General features: G+C 42.3%; 1 protein-coding gene across 1 annotated transcript in view; it reads right to left on the bottom strand.

The window, feature by feature from the left end:
• The window catches only part of LOC148350022 (netrin receptor UNC5D-like), a 256,248-nt gene that overhangs the window by 27,404 nt on the left and 213,819 nt on the right, over positions 1 to 15,025 (bottom strand). Inside the window, exons 9-12 of the mRNA XM_088320282.1 lie at positions 10,055 to 10,258; positions 8,022 to 8,153; positions 6,471 to 6,680; positions 920 to 1,004 (exon numbers count right to left, since the gene is read on the bottom strand). Of these exons, the coding sequence (XP_088176408.1) occupies positions 920 to 1,004; positions 6,471 to 6,680; positions 8,022 to 8,153; positions 10,055 to 10,258 (631 nt within the window). The remainder of the gene's footprint in view (positions 1 to 919; positions 1,005 to 6,470; positions 6,681 to 8,021; positions 8,154 to 10,054; positions 10,259 to 15,025) is intronic.

Genomic DNA, 15,025 nt, shown 5'->3' with positions numbered 1-15,025 from the left:
AACTAACATAAAATCAGGGTTGGATTACTTTAACTTGATTACTTTCAATTACCTTTGGATTACTCCAATACCACATATGCTAATAAAAGACAAAAGAAACTAAATATGAATAAAATGACTAAATTTTGTGCTGGCTTGGGGAGTAACGGAATACATGGAAAGGCAACAATAGATAGAACAAACATTCTGTCGGGGGCCGGACTGGTAGATTGAAGAGAAAGAAAAAGAAAGATAAAGAAAGAAGAGAAAGAGGGAGGGGAAAGGAGAGTGGGCGGGACAAAGAAAGAAAAAGAGAGAGAGGGAGAGAGCGTGAGTAACAAAAGAGATAAAAAGTCATGAGAGAGGGGGAAAAGAAAAGGAGAGGAAGAAAGAAATCCAAAGAGAAATAGAAAGACAGAAGGAGAGAAAAGAGAAAAGAAAGCGCAAAGGGTATGAAAAGAGAAAGAGAAAAGAGAAAAAAAGAAAAAGAGAGAGAGAGAGTGAAAAAGAAATACAAGTACAGTGTCTTTGTTCGAGGCACCTGGCTTTGGAAACATCAAGTTGACATATTTCAACCTGCAGCTCATTTGTCTCTTGCGCTTCTTCGTTAATTAACAATACATATGATATAACGAAACACATGTACAATATAACATGTTAAACTAGATCAATAAACACGTTTGAAAAAAAAACAAACGGTGTAAGATTATTTTGTATTTTGTAAGGGAAAATACGACAGTTTTGCCGGAGATCAAAGAGATCAAAGCCAGGAGGGAAAGCTTATCACGTGTTGTGAGTCATCATTTTATTCAAATTTAGTTTCTTTTGTCTTTTATTAGCATATTTGCTATTGGAGTCATCCAAAAGTCATTGAAAGTAATCCAGTTAATGTAACCCTACCCAACCCTGTACATAACCAACTAACCAACCCGTTTTATACCTGCTGTCCTCCTGGCCGACGATGACCGTTGTCTCCCACGTGGTGTCCGGAGCGATCCCCCCGACGGGCACCAGCAGACTCACCCCTGCACAAGATGAAAACATCAAATCATTTAGGAAATAGGACAACACATCAATAAAGCAAGGAGCTTCTTAGCCGAGGGTCCCAAACCCACGGCCCGGGTGGCAATTGCGGCCCCCAGGATGATAGTTTGAAGACCCTGCCTTCATATAAAAGCTAGAGAGACATTGTGTATTACAGTGGGACCTCGCTACTTCGCGGTTCGACGTTCGCGGGTTCAGAGCTTCGCGGGCCTAAAAAAATAATAATAGGAAAAAAATAAAAAAATTAATAAATAAATAAATAAATAAATATATACGCGTTTTTTTTTTTTTTTCTTTTTTTCTAAGTAATGATGCGGCTAATTCGTGCAGTTTTGTGCAAGAATAAAACTAGCATGAACAGACATTCATCATAGGAAAGGTGTCCATCGAAAAGAGAATGCTAACTACCGCATTGAAAATATTTTACGAGTCTGTTTTTTTGTAAAGGTAAGTTATCTGGCAAGACGAACCTGATATGATGCAGAAATGCTTTTAGGTGTATTTTTTTAGTCATGTGTTTTAGAGTAAATATTTTACACAGCTGGAGTGGTTAGCGTGTGTGCAGGCACAGTTTTAAGGTCTTGGGAACCTCTTGTGTGGGTTCAAATCCAGCTACCGGACTTCCTGTACGGAGTTTGTATGTTCTCCCCGTGCTTGCGTGGGTTTCCTCCGGGCACTCCGGTTTCCTCCCACATTCCAAAGACATGCATTTCAGGTGGATTGGCCGGTCCAAATTGTCCCTAGGTGTGAATGAGCAAGCGAGTTGTCTGTCCCTGTGTGCCCTGCGATTGGCTGGCAACCAGTTCAGGGTGTCCCCTGCCCACTGCCCGATGATTGCTGGGATGGGCTCTAGCACCCCTGCGACCCTACTGAGGATAAGCGGTGCAGCTAATGAGATGAGATGAGATATATATATATATATATCAATTAAAAAAATAAAAATAATAATAATTAAAAATATTACATTAAAATGATTTGACAAAATTTGAAAACAAAATATTCAATTAGAATTAGTAATTGCATCATTTTACAAAATTTCAAAACACAAAGTGTCACGGCCATAAACGCAAGCTCATTGGCCAGCACTCGCTGAATACTCGACTCCCCATTGGCCCATTCACTACAGTAGACCACGCTTACCTCGTATACAGTACAGTACTGTACGCTTCTCGCCATAGCTCGCAGTTAGTTAGCCTTTTTCTCGCGGTGAATTTTGAAGTCTAAACGTTTTTTGAAGCCCTTCGTTCATTTAGTGAACCGAAGAAAAAGCGAAAGATGTCAACGATTAACAGAAAAGTGAGTTTATTGGACAAGTTAGAATAGAATAGAATAGAATATACCTTTATTGTCATTGTTACAAATGGGCTAACATATTGTGACAACGAAATTGGGCATGACACTCCAGTTTTACACATTCATAGTGAGGTATGAGCAAGAAGATAAAGGAACAGAGAAGATAATGTTATAAGACAAGGGGGATAAGGCTATAGTTATAATTTACATGGTATTTACACAAGAAATGTCGGCATGTGGGATGTTACATACAGGGTTGTCGTGATAACGTTGGTATCGTAACGGTTGTGCAATATTGCATTTGGTGCAAAGTCATCATAGTGCAAAAATAGTCAGCATGAAACAGGAAATGGTCAGACATTGTGCAATTTGAGCATTAAACGTAGTGAGCGTAGTGAGTTGAAAGCAGGAAATAGCTACGCTAGCGTAGCCTGACAATATAGCCTTAACGAATCCACTGTTAGATACATAAAGAAGGAAGAGAAGAACATCCGCAAAACTGCTGCGATATCTTTCACGAAAGAGGCCAAAAGGGTTGTAAACACCCAGAATAAGACCACGGTGCGAATGGAAAATGCACCGGTTATTTGGATCCACGATTGTAGGGCGAAGAAAATCAGCCTGGATGCAAACCTAATCCGAGGTTAAAAGAACTTATTGTAAGACGTAAGTTCAAATTTGTTTTATTGTTTGATTGTTTAACAAGAATCTCTCTCTCTAACCGTATTCGCGGGTGGTTTTGGTCCCCATTAACCGCGATAACCGAGGTCCCGCTGCACTTGCTCACTAGATGTCCCAGCATTCCGTCAAACAAGTGCTAGAAGCACGACGGGAGAAGAGAAAATACTCAAAGTGACCGAAACGCAACATATTACTTTTGAAAAGTCAAGTCAAGTCAGGTTCCGTTTATTTGAGACGCCCTCAATCAAAAAATATCTCAAATGACTGCACAGGTTACAATGACACCATCCCCTGATCTTAAACCAACAGGTGGGCAAGGGAAAACTCAAAACCTCAGCACAAGGAAAATAAGAAACCTTGAGAAGGGGACTCACAAATCAAATAAATAAAAATATGAAGATTAATAAAAAAAAAGGAAAAGAAAAGGGAAAAATGAAAGAAAAGACAAGCAAAAGGGAAACAATAAAAAGAAAAAATGAAAATATGAACTGTCCCTCCAGAATGACCAGTGGACAGCCAAAGACTGAGTTATTTTTTTCTCTATAATTCCTTTCTTTTCTTCCTTTCTTTCTTTGTCTCCATTTGACTTTTTTTTTGCTTTCTTTTCCCCTACCTTTCTTTTTATTCCCGTTTTCCTTTATTGCATTTTTTCCCGATTTCGTTTTTATTGATTTAAAAAATATACACGCTTCTTTTTGTCTTATTTTGAGAAAAGCTGGCCAAAAAGTGGAAGACGCGTTTTTGCTCTCTTTCAGTCTCCGTAGTTTGTAGTCTTCCTTGGACTTATATTTGGTTGAGCTAAACATTACAGCGACATCTAGTGGACAAATATAAAACAATATTCCTTTAAGAACAGCGGAATGTTTTTATCATCGCTGTTTTTATGGAAAAGCCCAACCTCACCCTAAGTTTGAGACCCCTGTTCTAAGCCAAGAGTGTTTTCAGTACTACCAGTTTCGTATACATTTCTAAAATAACAAGTTCTTGTGTATTTTTACGTTATTAGGTTATATTCATTAGCAGTATGATCAAAATAGCCTCAACCACTAAAACATCAGGCCAGTTAAAAATCAAATTTCCTAGAAAATCCCAATGACCCATCACTGGTGAGCTATCTTCAGAACAAGTCCGTGGGCGACTCAGGTGTTTGCTGAATTTTAATGAAATGCTTCCTCATACAGTAACCATTTATGAATGACTCTGTCCATTCAAGTTGTGAGACCGGATTCCCAGATACCGGGGTGGTAAACTGGTTTGGGCACGTGAAGTTGAACTTACTTTTGGAAGATGGGCTTCAAGAGTTACGCTATTTCCTCATCCGTGGCAGAAAGTGGACGAAAAAAAAGCAATCTGACCGTTTTCTCAACCGCATCAAGCTTTCTTATTCCACTTTCGTTTCGCCTCTTCAACTATATTATATATATTATGTTTTTAAATATATTGAACTAGAAAGAGGAGGTGGATTTCTTCTTCGGGGCGGATGCTGGGTAAGCTCTCACAGCGCCACACGCCGGTAGTGGCGGAGAGAGGCACTACTCGGAAAAAGGTGCACACAGTACAAAATCTATTTTTGAAGAATTTTCAACATCCCGAAAAAAATGTTTGTATCTACCGTTTTTTGTAACTCAAATGTTCGTAAGTTGATTAGCGCGGGTGCGGCACAGTTCTGAGGTCGTGAGATCAAACCTCCTGTGTGGAGCTTGCATGTTCTCCTCGTGCTTGCGTGGGTTTCCGCACTCCGGTTTCCACCCACATTCTAAAAACATGCATGTCAGGTTAATTGGCCAGTTCAAATTGTCCCTAGGTGTGAATGAGCGAGCGAATTGTCTGTCCCTGTGTGCCCTGCGATTGGCAACCAGTTCAGGATGTCCCCTGCCCAATGCCCGACAATGGCTGAGATGGGCTCCAGCACCCCCGCGACCCTACTGAGGATAAGCGGTGCAGATAATGGATGGATGGAGCCTCTGTATTGACCAATTTCTTAAAAACCTTCCTTGGCATTCCTAATGACTCCCCCCCCTTGCAATTTATTGCAAATTGCAGCCGTTTGGAGTCTTTGTCGGCTTTAAAAACAGCGGAGGCCAACCGAGGCGTTGGCGAGAAGGCCAAAGCTGTCGGCCTTCATCTGCAGAGTGAATGAAAAATGAAGGGATGACATTTTCTCATTCTCGCTGTGGGGCCAAGAACGACAAGGTCAAACATTTCCCGAAACGGCGCCCCCTTGCTCGCTAAGTGTCTGTGTGATTTTTTTTTTGTAAAGGCCTGGAGGAAAGGAAAAAAAGCGAGAAGTTGGCGAAGGAGGAGGCGATTCAACCAAAAGGATAGTGGAAAGTAGAATTATGGAAAGAGGTAAGGACAAAAAGTAGGGTAAGTAACAATGTTCCCTGTAATTGTCCTTGCGGGTCTGAGCGTTCACACAATGTCAGTGAGCAACGCTTGAAACGACAGTGAGCAACGGCAATCCCAAGTGTGGCAACTAAGTCATTATCAAACGTGTGCAAAACTTGACATTAAGTTACATTTTGCTGAGTTTCAGGCAATGCAAAATTATGTTTCTTTTCTTTTTATTTCCTGATATCTTTTGTCGCATAATACTAACATTTTGGGGGCTTATTGAGTCGGTTGTAAGATACAGAACTGTACTTAATCACATTTTTAGTGGAAGTACAATGTTGTCAAAAAGATTCACTTGATATAAAGTAATTGGAAATTATTTGAATGCAACACAAACTTTTTATTCTTTTTTCCGTGTTTTTTTCTACTTTTTTTTTTAAATTCCTTTAAAAAAAAACTCATTGTGTTTATTTTTTTCCAAGCTGTTACTTTTTCCTTTTTGTTTCCTATTTACTTTTTTCCTACATTTCTTTTTCTTTTTTTCTAAATGTTTCCTTTTTTTCTCTTCCTTTTGTTTCTTTTTTTCTCACCTTTTCACTACTTTTTCATTTTGGTATTTTTTTCTTTTTTGTTCTATTCCCCCCTTCCTTTAAGTCATTTTGTGCATCATTTTACATACTATTTGGTCATGTTGGGATTAAAGAAGAAAAACAACCCGAAGAGCCGTTTAGGACACGAAAGAGCCAGTTCCTTTTAGTGAGCCGAGCCGAAGAAGCCGGTTCTCGACAAACTCTACTAACTTTACTCAACTTCGTTCTCCTTCGACTCGACTTCAAAAATGGCATTTAGGACGCAACGTCGGGGGAACCCGTGTATTTTAAACTTCATAAACTGTAACTTTGACTTGAGTCGCTTCTTATTTAGTAATTTTGAGCCCTGATTTTTGTGCACTGGCTAGATTTTTTTGTGCGCTGAGAATGTGCAGCTTAGAGGGAACACTGGACTTGACTTGACTTGCCAGGCGGTACCTGTCCAAGACACACCACAGAAGGTGGCGCCCCCTACAGCCGAGGAGGTTAAGTGATCCGTGAACCATGAAGGAAAACACAGACATAGTGAAGAAGTATGGAAGGAATAACCTGTGTTTGGCACCACCAGGCGTCCACCGGCGTGGCCCAAGATGGCAGTAGCTTTGTGCCGCGGTCTGACGGCGGGCGGTGGCGCCCCCTTGGGGACAAACAGCTTCCGCTCTCCTCGGCCTAGCGTGGCGCCCGCCACCACTCCCCGGTAATCCGGGGACAGACCTCTTGGGAATGTTTGAGGGTGGAAGTCTGGACGTTCTGCCATCCCTACAATGAAAAGGACACCTTGCAGACTAAACATTGTTTTTGTACAAACCGCTTCCGATTCAGTAGCTGGGATAGAAGAGCAAAAAACGTGGTCGGGATCAGAAACAAGTCGAAAGCCAGGAGAGGAGAGGAGAGTAGACGTGGTCGAGATCAAAACAGGTCGTAATTCAGGACGGGAGACCAGACGTGGTTGAGATCAAAACAGATCGTAGTGGGAGACAAACAGGAACAAAAAACGGGACAGGCGAAAAACGGCTTGCCGTGTAAAAACAGAGATTCGCAGACGGAACGACAAAAGGGGAGTGACAGGACAGTTTAAATACTGACAGTGAGCCAATCTGTCAACCAGCTGCAGCTGGCGCCACACGGGCGGGGCCAATTGGGCGCCCTGGCAACCGTGACACCATGAGCCTCATCTTAAGATTTCCCATCCCTTGCAAACGCAACAAAGTGATAGAGAGGAAACCAAGTATTGCTACTACTGCAGCTACTACTGCAGCAGTCAATATTAACAAAAAAATATTTCTAACGTATACGCAGGAGTACGACAAAAATATTCTTAAAACAAAGTTCAATGTACTCTACTGTCTAGAATTCAAAAGCCCGTACAATTAACACTAACTGAGCCATGCGACTGATCTTAAGCTCTCCCATCCTGTAAGCCCGATAATTATCGTACTCCCTCTAAGTAACTTGTTGGCATGTATAGTACTTTTCTATGTAGTAGTAGCAATACTTGGTTTCTCTCTCTTTCTCTTTGTCATTTGTGCAAAGGATGGGAGAGCTTAAGATCAGTCGCATGGCTCAGTTAGTGTGAATTGTACAGGCTTTTGAATTCTAGAGAGTAGAGTACATTAAGCTTTGTTATAAGAATGTTTTTGTCGTACTGCTGCGTATATGTTAAATAATTTTTTTGTTAATATTGACTGCTGCAATAGTAGCTGCAGTAGTAGCAATACTTGGGTTCTCTCTCTATGTCTTTGTCATTTGTGCAAAGGATGGGAGAGCTTAAGATCAGTCGCATGGCTCAGTTAGTGTGAATTGTACAGGCTTTTGAATTCTAGAGAGTAGAGTACATTGAGCTTTGTTTTAAGAATGTTTTCGTCGTACTGCTGCGTATATGTTGGAGAAATTTTTTGTTATTATTGACTGCTGCGCTAGTTTCTCAATTGCGGCACAATGTGATACTTTTCTGTACCAGACATTTCCCCGCTGATTTTTGGTTTTTACCCGCAGGGTCCTGACGAGCTTGGAGTCCGGAATTTACCGTACTACTGAGCAGTTGTAGTACTTTGTAGTGTCTGTTTCTCACCTGTAAGTACCCAAGTAGTTAGTAGTTACCTTTGACCTTGAGATCGGGCAAGGGGTCAAGGAGCTCCTTGTCCATGGCGTCTTGAAAGCACATGGGGCTTGTGTAGGTGCGAGACACACTCAAGTCGGGCTGTAGAGACGAGTGGATCAACAGAGGGTTGCCTGTGGAAAGACGAGTATTTATTGCCATTATTATATTACAGTAGACCCCCGGGATACAGCAACCCCGCCATATGACATTTTCACTTTAAGATGTTTTTCAACCCCTCATTACAGCATTTTCCATAGAATATGTTGGAAATGTTCATAAAGATGATACGGTGATACGACACTGTATTTTTGTGCTTCCGTTATTCGCAAGGATTGCAGTCCTGCTCAAGGGAGAGGCAAAAACATGATAACCATTAAAGTGAAGATTGAGATTAGAAAGAAATACAAAGAAGGCACACAAATTGCTACCCTTGATGCATTTCATGGGCAAAACCAATCGACAAGCAAAATTAGTATTTAAAATGACGATTGAAGCAAGTTCTACTTTCAATCCATTGTCACCGTCCCCTAACTCCTCTGCATCCACCCGCTACTTTACTCAACCAGGTCAAATCACTCACACCAAGGTTAACAGTTTTATTTCATTAAAAAAGACAAAAAATCCGATGAGCCGTCTGGGAGCCGAGCCAAAAGAACAGGTTTCCCAAGTAGAGCTGTCCTCTTGGGTGCGACCAGTAGGGGGCGGTGACGCTTCACAAGACAACGACATAATGACAAACCACCAGAGCAGGCGTCTCAGCATTCTTTTCACTTTTTAAAAATGTTTTTCATTTATTGTGTGGTCTATAAGTCAGACTGCCAAGAAACATGGCAGGGGCAACAATTTCAAGCATTTTCAAGCGCTTCACCCAAAATAAAGTATTTTCCTTAACTTGAAAACGTTAAAATTCAAGCATTTTCAAGGATTTCAAGCACTTGTAGGAACCCTACTTATAGTCCGGATAAATAACTAAGTAGACTAGCATGGATTGTCATGATTACCGATGTGAATCACCTATGCCCGCTCCTTTGGCGCCAACTGCCTGGAACTCTGATTGGCTCCCTGTCACAATTTGAACTCGTCAATCCCAGGGTGTCAGTCCGTCTGCGAACCTCAGTGTACACTAAGCAAGCCTTTTTCGACCCTGACTCCCACCTGTCCTGTTTTTTGCTCCCGCCTGTCCCCCCAGCTTCGACCTGTTTTTGATCCTGACCACGTCTGCTCACCCGTCCCAACTTACGACCCATTTTTTATTCCGACCACGTCTGCTCTCCCGTCCCAACTTACGACCGTTTCTGACTCCGACCACGTTTTTGCTCTCCTGTCCCGGCTATCGATCTGTTTTTCCGTCCTTGACACCGCCATCGCTCGCTACGGAAGATCCACTTCTGTGTTCGGATCACAATCCGAGTACGAGAGCGACTTGCTTCCCGCGCAGCCCTTCCTCATTCCTTTAATAAAACTTGTGAGAAACGTAACGCAATTGGGTCTTGTTTCCGTTCTGGTATCACCTGTGCCCGCTCCTTTGGCGCCAACTGCCTCGGACTCTGATTGGCTCCCTGTCCCTATTTATACCCTCTCCTATCTGTCCCCTTTTGTCAGTCCGTCTGCGAACCTCAGTGTATACTAGGCAAGCCTTTTTCGACCCTGACTCTCACCTGTCCCATTTATTGCTCCCGTCCGTCCCCTGGCTTCGACCCGTTTTTTATCCCGACCACGTCTGCTCACCCGTCCCAACTTACGACCCATTTTTGATCCCGACCACGTCTGCTCTCCCGTCTCAACTTACGACCCGTTTCTGACTCCGACCACGTTTTTGTTCTCCTGTCCCGGCTATCGACTTCGTGCGTAGTAAGCATCATACAATAAAACATGAAATGACGGCTCAATTATTCATGCTAGCACGCCTTTATGATTTATTTACGCCTACTTTGCTGCGTACACCGAAACTTCAAGTCAATCCATTCTTCATGAGGATCCGCGTCCATGATATCATGCCAGGGTTTTTAAATACACGTCTTGCTGCTGTCACCTTGTCGAGACGTCTTGAAGTTGAAGGACTGGAATCCTCCGGCGAGGGCGGACGAGTCGATGACGTCCACGCCGTAATCGCTGCGGCTGCGGCGGTATACCGTAACGCCCACGATGAGAAGCGCTACCGTCGCCACGCCGGCCGCCAAACCCGAGTAAAGGGCCACATCGGCCCCGGAGCCGCCGACTCCGCTCTCCAGCACGCCTGAAGAACACGACGGTAACTTTAATCACACTGTGCTAGCTAAAAGTTAGAATAGGATAGAATAGAATATACCTTTATTGTCATTGTTACAAAATGGGTTAACGTATTGTGACAACGAAATTGGGCATGACACTCCAGTTTCACACATTCACAGTGAGGTAAAAAACCCAAGAAGATAAAGGAACAGAGAAGATAAGGTGATAAAACAAGGAGGATAAGGTTATAGTTATCATTTACAATTATTGCAATTAATTTAGTTAGGAGTGGCTATGAGCAATGCGCGTATTTTACTGCGTTTGGGTCCAAGTAAACACAACAGTCAGGGTAAAAAAAGCTAACATATTCACAACCAGGGTGGGGTGGGTCAGATTTAGTTTATTTTGTCTTTTATTAGCATATTTGGTATTAGAGTAATCCAAAAGTCATTGAAAGTAATCAAGTTAAAGTAACCCTACCCAACCCTGTTCACAACATAGTGCTTAGAGCAGGGGTGTCAAACTCATTTTAACTCGGGGGCCACATGATACAACAAACATTCTGTCGGGGGCCGGACTAGTAGATTAAAGAGAAATAAAAAGAGAGATAAAGTAATAAGAGAAAGAGGGAGGGGAAAAGAGAGAGGGCGGGACAAAGAAACAAAGAAAGAAAAAGAGGGAGAGAGCGTGAGAAACAAAAGATAAAAAGTCGTGAGAGAGGGTGAAAAAAAAGGGACAGGAGTAAAGATATCCAAAGCAAAATAGAAAGACAGGAGAGAAAAGAAAAAAGAAAGCGCAAAGGGTATGAAAAGAGAAAGAGAAAAGAGAAAAAAAGAAAAAGAGAGAGAGAGAGTGAAAAAGAAATACAAATACAGTGTCTTTGTTCGGGCAGCACGGCGGCGCAGTGGTTAGCGCTTGTGCGGCACAGTTCATGTCATGGGAACCTGTCGTGGGTTCAAATCCAGCTCCAGACTTCCTGTGCGGAGTTTGTATGTTCTCCCCGTGCTTGCGTGGGTTTCCTCCGGGCACTCCGGTTTCCTCCCACATTCCCAAAACATGCATTTCAGGTGAATTGGCCGGTCCAAATTGTCCCTAGGTGTGAATGAGCGAGTGAGTTGTCTGTCCCCGTGTGCCCTGCGATTGGCTGGCAACCAGTTCAGGGTGTCCCCTGCCCACTGCCCGGAGATGGCTGGGATGGGCTCCCGCGACCCTACTGAGGATAAGCGGTACGGCTAATGAGATGAGATGAGATGAGGTGTTTTTGTTCGAGGCACCTGGCTTTGGAAACATCAAGTTGACATCTTTCAACCTGCAGCTCATTTGTCTCTTGCGCTTCTTCGTTAATTAACAATACATATGATATAACGAAACACATGTACAATATAACATGTTACACTACATGAATAAACACGTTTGGAAAAAAAAAACGGTATAAGATTATTTTGTATTTTGTAAGGGAAAATACGACAGTTTGTAAGGGCATGGAGCCCTGGAGCGCGACAGGTATCCAATCATAGCATCCCCTCTTTGGATAAAAGTGATAGTCAGCCATTTTGACTGCATATGTGAATCAAAAATCTTGTTCTGTACCTCATATGTGCCCAGAATATTCGGTATGAAAAACTCAATGGAAGTCCTTAACACCAGCATTCGTTTTACCCATCTCAAAAGGAACAGGGATGGGTAGGGTTACTTTAACTGGATTACTTTCAATTACTTTTGGATTACTCCAACACCAAATATGCTAATAAAAAACAAAATAAACATTTTGTGCAGGCTTAGGGAGTAACGGAACACATGGAACGGCAAAAATGATGTTGGCAAGCTGTTTGGATTTATTTTCATTTTGTTTCTGTCGCATTTGATGTTCGTTTGGCCGGAGATCAAAGAGATCAAAGCCAGGAGAGAAAGCTTACCACGTGTTGTGAGTCATCATTTGATTCATATTTAGTTTCTTTTGTCTTGTATTAGCATATTTGGTATTGGAGTAAACCAAAAGTAATTGAAAGTAATCCAGTTCAAGTAACCCTACCCAACCCTGCTGAGGAAGAAGTCGTTCCATTTCATCTCATCTCATCTCATTAGCTGCACCGCTTATCCTCAGTAGGGTCGCGGGGGTGCCGGAGCCCATCCCAGCGATCATTGGGCAGTGGGCAGGGGACACCCTGGACTGGTTGCCAGCCAATCGCAGGGCACACGGGGACAGACAACTCGCTCGCTCATTCACACCTAGGGACAATTTGGACCGGCCAATCCACCTGAAATGCATGTCTTTGGAATGTGGGAGGAAACCCACGCAAGCACGGGGAGAACATACAAACTCCGCACAGTAAGTCCGGTAGCTGGATTTGAACCCACACAGGAGGTTTCCAAGACCTAAGAACTGTGCCGCACACGCGCTAACCACTGTACCGCCGTGCTGCCCGTTGTTCCACTTCATAATTCACATAATTATTAAGAAAAGTGAAGTTTTTTTCTGTGTACAACACGCTTTGTTTGTATTTGATAAATTTTGGGCCTTGTTACACAGAGATAACAAGATCCAAGAACAACATTGCCATAAATCCTCTCGAGAGTAAAATGGGGAAAAAAATGAAAGAAAGCTCATTAAGTTTTTTGCACGTGTAGGTTAATTGGGGGCTTGCAAAGTATGGGACGAGCGAGCTAAGCTGAAGACAAAGTGAGAAGTGGAACTTTTTACCCTTGTTTCATTTTTTTTTATGCAATACGAGAAAATAAACTCCCGGTAGATGCAGTTCCTGGAACTAAGAGAAGAGTACACTGAAATTCCTAAATTGGGTATTCAGTATTGAATATATACCGTGTTTTCCGCACTATAAGGCGCACCGGGTTATAGGGCGCACCCTCAAAAAATAGTTCTTGGTCCTATATTTTCCATACATAAGGCGCACCGGATTATAAGGCGCTACAATGGGAACGTGGACAAAACAGTCAGATAGTTCAGTCCAACTTATTACCCCCTTAACATTCCCAAATCTTGCAAAGAAGCAAATACGTGTAGTAGACACGTGCGGATGCGGTGTCCGTACGATGTCACTCAAATGCATCGTTCCAAATATCATTCGGAAGGTTAAAGTCTTGGGATTCAAGAAATCCCAACCATTCCTTAGTTTCTATTTTCTTTTTCGCTCGCAACTTTACTGTGCATATGACAATAAACACTTGGAATTGAGTTTAATTTAAAAATAGACACTCCATTCCATCCATTATCTGCACCGCTTATCATAGAAACATCAAGTTCAGTCTGAAACCAGATACTGGGGAAATATATAGCGGGAGTAGCTCACCAAAGTCATTGTGTTCAATAATAATGTGCATGGTCCTCTTATATCCGTGAGTGTAGTAAATCCAGGAGAGTAAAATATTTACAATAGTAAAATACTGTTTACTCTATGCCATCAACCCAACATGCTATTCACATTCATCTTTTTCGGCCAATTGCAGGCTTTGTTTCGCCCCTTTAGCCTATGCGAGCCTGTAAATGATAAAAAGGATTCACCCCCTTTACCTCCAAACTTAGCCAATAGTGATCGATTCAAATTATAATTGACACATTGGTTAGCCAATGAAACGCCGGTAAATAAATCCCAGCATACACCGCGGACTACTGGGCGTTAGGGGGAAAATCTAGTCGACGGCTGCAAGTTAGTTGGAAGTCTTTGCGATTTAATATTGATCCATATATAAGGCGCACTGTATTATAAGGCGCATGGTCAGTACTAAAGGTAAGCGTGAGAATGGTGGAATATAAGTGCAGGGTTCATTTTAGCTGTGAAAAGTGATGGGTCCCGGGGACTCGCATGCTCAAAAATCTATGGGTCCCAACAGAGAGCTATGGCTCCCCAAAATTTAGTCTTATCGAGGTTGAAATTATAAATCGGCGACAAATATATAATATAAATCTATATATTCATTCAGTTTTAATCATCACACTTAATTGGTAATACAAAGCAGTTATCACTTCAGATTTTTCAGTTCATATATTCTTCGTGGTTTGCTGTCCCGCCACAATTGTAATGCCTTCTCAAGGTCCAATTGCAGCAACGGAATTTCCATCGCTAATTTGTGGTTTTCATTGTCATTGTGCCGATCCAATGTGCTTTTCTGAATGTTCGTATTGCGAAATGATTTATGCAATCCAGTTTTTTTGTCACGCTGGGTGCACGCATCACAGAACATGTAGCCTCCATTATCATCTTCCTCATAGCGTAACTAGGAATATACTGTAATTGAGTCCATTTTGGCAGAAAAGTCCTTTTCTTGCTAGGAGTATTCTTTTGTCGAATCGTTCGCTTCAAAACACGTGTTTTCCTTGCCATCGCGGTCTTCTGAAGAATTTCTCCAACATTTTTTCGTGCCGGAATTATTGCCGTTGTTACCACTTTCTGTATTATGTTTCGACTTATTACCGACACTGAAGAAATGACCAATTTTTTGTTGATTTACACCGAATACCAACTGTTTTTTACGGAGGCATACTTCTCTTTCACTCGACAACCACCAAAACAAGGACGTCATCTCGAAGCAACCAGATCTCGTTTGCCGAGATCGACGCGGGACCAAAACAACAATGGCGGATCTGCCTGACGAAAAGTTTGGAGTGCGGTAAATCTTTGTTAAAAAAAAAGTAATCGGGTAATAATGACAATTTGGTGTCAAAAAAGTCGCGTCCCGGGGACGCGCGTTGATTCGACCCAAAGCGTACCCAGCAAAAATGATGGGTTTAGGACGCAGGGACGCGGGCAAACGAGAACACTGCCAGCACTGTCAT

Source organism: Urocampus carinirostris, chromosome 16 (assembly GCF_059441175.1).
Source record: "Urocampus carinirostris isolate Australia breed hairy pipefish chromosome 16, RoL_Ucar_1.0, whole genome shotgun sequence".
Classification (NCBI taxonomy): domain Eukaryota; kingdom Metazoa; phylum Chordata; class Actinopteri; order Syngnathiformes; family Syngnathidae; genus Urocampus; species Urocampus carinirostris.
The sequence above is the reverse complement of the archived record's forward strand: the minus strand, read 5'-3'. Positions and strand labels throughout refer to the sequence as shown.